The sequence below is a fragment of the Populus alba genome, chromosome 5, assembly GCF_005239225.2.
Source record: "Populus alba chromosome 5, ASM523922v2, whole genome shotgun sequence".
NCBI lineage: Eukaryota > Viridiplantae > Streptophyta > Magnoliopsida > Malpighiales > Salicaceae > Populus > Populus alba.
In genome coordinates this window covers 7,826,739-7,834,691 of record NC_133288.1, presented here as the reverse complement: position 1 = coordinate 7,834,691, position 7,953 = coordinate 7,826,739, and the positions used below count along the sequence as shown (strand labels likewise).

At 33.4% G+C, this 7,953-nt stretch overlaps 1 protein-coding gene and 1 non-coding gene across 2 annotated transcripts; both read left to right on the top strand.

Annotated features, from left to right (window-relative positions):
• The first annotated feature begins 832 nt into the window (after window positions 1–832).
• Window positions 833–2,852, top strand: LOC118054080 (uncharacterized). Its single transcript, XM_035065524.2, has one exon. The coding sequence runs from the start codon at window positions 1,121–1,123 to the stop codon at window positions 2,528–2,530; it is 1,410 nt and encodes a 469-aa protein (XP_034921415.1). The 5' UTR covers window positions 833–1,120; the 3' UTR covers window positions 2,531–2,852.
• Window positions 2,853–3,265: 413 nt separating this feature from the next.
• On the top strand, window positions 3,266–3,342 carry LOC118054100 (small nucleolar RNA Z122). The gene has a single exon (XR_004688466.1). It is a non-coding gene; the product is annotated as a small nucleolar RNA Z122 (small nucleolar RNA).
• Window positions 3,343–7,953: the final 4,611 nt, after the last annotated feature.

Sequence of the window (7,953 nt, the reverse complement as noted above, 5' to 3'; positions counted from 1 at the left end):
TAAAATTAATATTTTTTATTTTTTAAATTCAATTTTACATCAAAACAATCGCAAAATATTATAAAAATCAATGTTAAAGTTAAAAATTCTTTAAAAAAAAAATGATTGGACTATTCAAGTTTTTATGGGTGGGCTAGCATCAATTTGTTTTAGGTCATTTAAATGAATGGGCTAGAATTTTTGAAAAGCCCATTTAATTTGTTAATAGGATTCTCTTAACACAATCCAAATTTCGAAAACCTAAAAAATAGAAAGCACATGTTGCTGAAGAAGAAAATAAAAACAATTAAGGAATCAAACCCAAGTCCATGTAAAAAATAGTATGGCATATAATTATTGATATCCAAAGGAAACATATATGAAATCTGTGCTGCCCTTTCCATGAAATAATTTGCTCCATCGTTTGGGTGGTGTTGCCTTCAATGCAACATAATCAATTTATTAGTATAAAAACCTTTTTGTAAAAGCAAGTAATAAACACATAATAAATGAGTCAATTATAATTAATTAATCCATGGAGTACAAAAAACAATTAAATAGTATTTTGACCGGATGTTTAATGTAATAATATTTTGTTTAAAAAACGCTTTTTTTTTTTTTTGTCAATCTTTCTATGCCATCTACTTGTTTTGACCTTTTGTATTTTTTAACATAAAAAAGGAAAAAAAGGTGAAATGAATGAAGAAAATTAAGTTATAAGAGAATATAAAAATATAAAAACTAAACATGTAGTTTTCTGAAACTATGAGGATTGATTAAATATTTTTTGCTAAAATACAATCACTCCTGGATAATCATCTATCTCTTTCATGTGATCACAGCAAGGCAGAGGGTGCTCACAAGAACAAGGAAAGACCCAACGGCCAACACCCAAGAACACACGTCCCCTGGCTCTTGGGAGATGGGACTAAACTTTTAAGTAGTAAGCAAACGCGCATCCCTTCCCACTTCCAAACCCTAAAAACTACCTCCTTTCTTCCCCAGCAAAACCTCTCTCTCTCTAACTCTACCTCTAGATCTCAATCAACTCACAAAACCCAACTCACCTTTCATTTCCTTCAAATGTAACACATCCGAGAAACACACAAGAAAAGGGTGTCTTTTTAAGATTTACTACAACATGGCCTCAGCTTGTGTTAACAACATGGGCATGTCCCCTGAAAATTTCCCACCCAAAACTTACCAATCTTATGGCTGGTTAAGCCCGAGAATCTCTTTTAGCCGTGAAGAGGATAGTAATAACACAACCACCTCTAAAACTACCTCCGCCAAATCATCATCATCATCATCAGCAGCAGCAGCAGCAGCTGCTGCAGCCTCCTCAGCTCCTCTACCCCCACCTCATCCACAGCAACTAGATCCACCGGAGACCACGGACTCTGTCGACTTTGAGTTCCGATTAGACAACTCCTTCACCATGCTCCCTGCAGATGAGCTGTTTTCTGATGGGAAATTAATGCCACTACAAATCAATACTGGTAACGGCAAACCATCCTTGCCACCATCTACTTCTACCTCGGTCAACGAGTTGACCGAGGCGGTAAGGCTGCCGGAGCCCGGGAGGGAGCCGGTGAAGTCTTGCCGGAGATTGGAGATGGAGATTTCCGGGACCGATCCATACTTGTTTTCCCCCAAAGCTCCCAGATGTTCGAGCCGGTGGAAGGAGCTTCTGGGGTTAAAGAAATTACACCAAAACCCTAAGCCTGAAACTCAAAAACCATCAACCAGGACGGCATTGTTTTCTTCGTCCTCGTCGAATCCCAAGTCCCTTAAACATATCTTGCACAGGAACTCAAAAACCTGCAATTGCAACACATCGTCCTCAAGCTCCTCCTTCTCCTACACCTTATTAGATCATTCATTGAGTCTCCCACTGCTAAGAGATTTGGATTGCGAATCGCTCTCCATTTCTTCTTCTCGCTTATCGCTGTCATCTTCATCTTCATCCCACGAGCACGAAGATCTCCCAAGATTGTCCCTCGACTCTGATAAACCAAGCACCAACCTCAACTTAATGCAAAACCCGGGTCCGAATCCATTCATTCTCAACCGAAATCAAAACCAAAACCCACCAAGAATGAGAATGGTGAAGCCATTGTCGGAGAATGGAAACAACAATAGCGGCACCTCTTCAACTGCAAGGTTAGGGAGGAGCCCAATGCGGAGGGCAGCGGGGGAGTCGAGTGAGGTTTCAATAAGTAGTGGGGTTTCAGTGGATAGCCCAAGAATGAATTCATCAGGGAAAATAGTATTTCAAAGCTTGGAAAGAAGTTCAAGTAGTCCAAGTAGTTTTAATGGAGGGCCAAGATTTAAACATAGAGGAATGGAGAGATCTTATTCTGCTAATGTTAGAGTGACTCCAGTTCTTAACGTTCCTGTTTGTTCCCTTAGAGGGAGTTCAAGGTCAGGTTTTGGGTTCGGTCAGTTGTTTTCTTCTTCACCGCAAAAAAGAGATGGCTTTAGCAAAGGGTATCAGCAGCAGCAGAATATTACTAGCAGCAGCAGCAAGTACAGGTCTGAGAGAGGTTAACAGAGAAGAGAAGAAGAGAGGCATAGAGAGAAGGGTAACAACAACAAACATTTTAGTGTTTTTTTCTTTTTTGAATTTATGTTATTATGGTTTTGTTTTAAGAAAAAAAAAAAAAATACCACATGACATTGATGCTTTAGGTGATTTGTACATACGAGGGAAGGGGTTCCTCTTTGCTTCTGTTATCGTTGTTTCTTGTTAATGTTTGTTCGTAGGAAGTATCAAAAGTGTAGCTGTTCTTGTTCTATTGAGGTAAAGCTAACCAACCCAGATGCTCAAAATGCAGAACCAAATCAATATATGTGTTGAGATTGTTGTTGAAGGTCTATTTTCTAAATCTCTTTTTTTTCCTCCCTCTCCTTTGTCTCCTCGAGAATCGGCGAGATGTCAATATCCCCCCATTAAACCACAAATCGGCTCTGTTATTTTGATCCGATCAAATATTGCTCCAGCCATCTATCTACACTCTGTCAAATATTGTGGGCTCTTCGTTTTCTTGATTGAAAGATATGGAATCTATGACTCTGTCCCTGCAGATGTTTCTTTTGAGAGACATTTGAGGGATGGGACTTGGAATTGGGAATTGTGCGTTTGAAATGCACTCTCTCTAGGGCAAGTGAGAGACTTCTTTGAATCCCCTTCCGGGCTTTGGAGTTTTTTCAAGCTTATCTAATCTGTCTCTGTCCGAGAAATATTTTATAATATATTTCAGTCGTTTGTTGTTTTGTGGGAGAGTTTGGGAAATGATGCGAAGATTCAAACAGAGGCGCCAGCTCTGCTGATTAATCTGTTCACGTCAGTCTGATCCCAAAACCTCTCTGCCTAATTGGGGTGTCATGCACGGGTTTTACCATTCCAGCATTATTTATTTGTTAAAAATTTTAGAAAAATAATATAGATTAAAAAGATATTTTAAAAAATAACATAATTTTAACTTAGTATAATATTTTGTAGCTATCACTATTTTTAAAAGCGGGATGTTTAGTCAGGAGGTAAAAACATATCTCAAGTAAGTAAAAAAGTTAATAAATTTTTTTTATGAATATTAAATAGTCAAAAAATAAGATTTAATATTCTATAATAGTTAATAAAAAGATGAGAAATAAACTGATGTAGGCAGGTGAAAATTTTTAAAAAAGAAAAAGAAAAAAGAATGGGTCATTAACAACAAGGACTAATTTAACCTCATTCCAAATAAAGATTCTAATAATTTACGATGCTGTTTAGTGGTCATTTAGAATTGTGAATTGTCTTAGATTTGTCATAAACAGATTTCTAGTGTGTTCGAACTCAATTTTTTTTTCTCGTCACATTAGCTTATCAGTTTTTATGAGGGGAGTTCTTTGGCCTTAATTTTTTTTTGAGAAAGTAGATTTGGGTTTTAGAATTTTTTGGATTCTAGTTTATTCTTAGTTTTTTAACTGACTTTTTTGGTGATTTGAAACCACAAATGAGTTTATTTAGGTTGAGTTTATTTAGGTTTTTATGGTGTTTTTCAAATGTTTTAGGATAAGAAATAGTATGAAATGGATTTTATGATCCAAAAATCACCTTTTGATTTTTTTTGGCACCTCCATGATTGGTTAGATTTTAGATTGCAAAGACGCCTGTCTACATCTATTTTTTTAAAAAAAAAAGAAAGATGGGTGACATATTTTTCACATAGAATAAAGGAAAAAAAAAAAAACTAGATGTACAGAAGCATGGGTTGGTTGGCTTATACACCTAATTTTTTTTAAAAAAATAATCATAGCATGCTAGGTCCCCTACACTAGCCATCCCAACTTTTTTTTTTTTTTTGATATATTTTTTTTAAAATTATATCATTTAATATTGAATTTTTATTGGTTATTTTATGATTTTTTTTTTCAATTTTATCTTGTAACATTTGGTTGAATTTTGAATCATTATTTGCAATATATTTCAGTTTTTATTTTATAGGATTATCACAATCTCGCATGAATATTTGATTATTTGGTTGCTGTCCAATTTTGCGAGAGTATATCTTTGTTTTTGTATGATTAAATAAAAAAATAATTTACAAAAAATATTATTAAACCTGGTGAGGTGCATAACCTAATCCGTGAGTTTAACATTTAACTTAGGTTCAATCGGGTCTTTTTTTGTTTCTTTTTAATTGAATTTTTATTTTTAATTTTATTCTTTATATTTAGTTAATTGTAAATTGAGCTGCATAATTTATTTTGATTTGTTTTCAATTAAGGTTATCACGGTCTCGTAACTTAGGATTATGGATTTAGAAGGTTAATTCAAACCAATTCAATATACAATCGTATCAATACTTGAAAAAATAATCATCCAACTTAATCACTAACTTAATATTTTTTAAAAAAATAATATCTAATATGTATCAAATTCTGAAATTCATATCTAATGGAAAACATGTTAATAAAATCTAATTTTTATATTTATAAAAAAAAGACAATCTACAACCAGTGATCCGGATCAGTTATCCGGTTCAAGCCAGCTTGTAGCGGAGGAACAAGGCATGTGGTAGCCGGGATTGCATTAAGATCCAATCTGGAGGTAAGATTTGGGAGGAGGGGGGGAAAATATGTGGCTAGAATGTTTCCGAGAGGGTATTACAAGAGAAAACCAGAAGAGGCAGGCAGCGGAGGGGGCAACAGGCACTCACGGTAGTATCCGGGGTGGCCCACAAGATTTACCTGATTTTTAAAACGACGGAGTCCCATGTGCTAAATTTCCATAGTGGTGAGAGTGACGGAGAAAACATATAAAAAACAGAGGCATCTCTGGTTTTACCAGATTTCACGTTGTCGTTGTCCAGTGGGGCCCATCATCATGCCCCATTCTGCCAAGATAACAATTAACAAGACTCTGCCTGCTCCTTGCTTTGTCCAATACAGCTACTTCTTTTATTTTATGTTTTTACGAGAACGCTACTGTGCACTCCAATAATTAAGTTAAAATTAAACGGGATTGTCTTTTTATTATAGATAGGTACATAAACAAATGCAACGAGGATTTTTCTAGGACTCCTTTTCTTTTTCTGAGAATTTTTTTAAACTTTTTTTAATTCTCTAATATGAGGTTTATAATTCATTTTGTTTTGTTTTCTTATCTTATTTTTATTATTTAAATTACAAATTTTATGTACAGATTAGTCATGTTAACTTAAATTATTTTTTATTTATTTTTTTAATTCATTCTTTAACATTAAATTGATTTGGAATCAAACTTTATAATTTTTTTATTCACTTTTTATGGAGTTTTTCTAATTTTTTGATCCAGATTTGACAAGTTAACCTGCATTGACCTGGGTTATTTTTTTTGTATTTTTTTTTACTTTTTTTTCAATTTAATTCTTCAAAAATCAGTTTGTTTGAAGAATCATGGTTTATATATATATATATATATATATATATATATATATATATATATATATATATATATATATATATATTCCTATTGGGTTATTATGATCTAAGTCACGGGTTAAGCTTCTTGACTCGGGTATTTTTTTTTGTCCTTTCTTAGTTGAATTTTTTTTAAAATTTTATTATTTAATATTAAGGTTGATTGAGAATTAAGGTTTATAATTTGTTTTGGTTTGCATTCTATGAAGTTATCACAATTTCTTGACCCGGGTCACGAGTTTGATCAATTAACTAGAGTTGACTTGGGTGTTATTTTTTTCCCTTTTCTAATTGATTTTTTTTAATCTCACCTTTCAACATTGAAGTTGATTGAGAATTAAGTTTTATAATTTGCTTCAATTTGTTTTCTATATTGTTATCATGGTCTTATGATCTATATTTAAGACAGATTAGCCTGAATTTGCTTGATTCATTTTTATAGTTGAATTTTATTTTTAATTTCATTATTTAACATTGAGTTGATTGAGAAAATGAGTTTAATAATTTTTTATTTGCTTTCTATAGGATTTGCTTGGGGACTAAAATCCATTTAATATGTCACTGTCTCAATAGTTTTTTTTGTAAAAAAATTATTATTTTAAAATTTTATTAAAAGCAAAATCATGTTTTTTTTTACTAGTTATCAATATTACATTAATTTTTATAAATAAAATCAACAATTTAATTTGATTTAACTCCCATAAAATTTATTTTGAAATTCAAATGAGGTGAAAAGTTAGATTACAAGATTTTAAAATTGATCTAGTAAAAAAAAACCTTCACACCTTTAACCTCTTTTTTTATATTTCAAAAAATTTATCCAAGATATTGCGAGATGGGGATCAAGAGGCTAGTTGTTCTTTAGTATTATATTCATTTCTTATCGTCTCTTATAATGATTTGGTGTTTGACCAGTCTTCTAAGGCCAACCAATTTTTGTCCAATGGTGTTTTGGTCTGTGACAACATGAAAGCAAGAAGCAGTCCACTTGTTTCTAGTTTATACTTTAATGCATGTCTAACCACCATGTTCTCCTTTTGTTATACATGAGGGATTTTTGGGGTGAAATTCCGTACTATAATTGTGTTCGTTCAAATATTACTTTATATATATATATATATATATATATATAATATATGTTCTTGTTAGTTATAATGGTTAAAAGAGGGATTGGCAGTTTGAAATTGTATTAACTTTTTTAAAAAATATTGTTTAAAAATATATTTTTTCGGATTGTATATATGATATGTTAAAAATACGTAATTCAAAAATAACCGCTGCACTCTTAGAAAGCAGGATTGTCATGGAGCGAAACTCTTCACGCAAAAAAAAAGGTTCAAATCGATCTGTAGTTCAGGTAAATCTAATTAAAAATAAATCTCTATGAGCATAATGATGACGACAAATGCACATAAATCCACGAGGTGCGATGAAAACTAGAAAACTCCGATCAGAAAGGGACTTTCTGAAGCCGGAAAGATCAGCTAATCTCATCCATGCAAGGATTAGAGGCTTAATTTGAATTCTAATTAATGATCAGGCGCTGAGACGATACACGGGCTAATCATGCATTTATGGACGACAAGACGTGAGGTGTCCTTCCATTCCTCATCACACATTTCATCAAAGCTATCAAGACATAATTTCCAGTCTGTTCGAAGAGGTCAAATGTCTGTGATGTAAGAAGCCAGAGCTCTCACCAATCCGGTGTTGCCCAACGAGTTGACAGGGAGGGAGGAAGAGCGGTAGATGGTAACGCTAGCTATTCTACGTGAATGCTTATATTATTATGTCACAATAAAGTTTCTTGTTTGTCGCTCATCTGCAGAGAAATGGGGTGGGAAATTCCTAGCTACTTGTAAATGCTACGAGGCACACTGTGCAGCACAGAGGGTTTATTGTATGTATATTCTCATATTAATTAATTAAGAGTATTTCTGAGACACCTAATGTTAGGCCATCAATTTCTATGGCTGCTGGATCGGTGAGATCTCTCTCTCTCTCTCTCCCTCCCTCTCTCCCTCT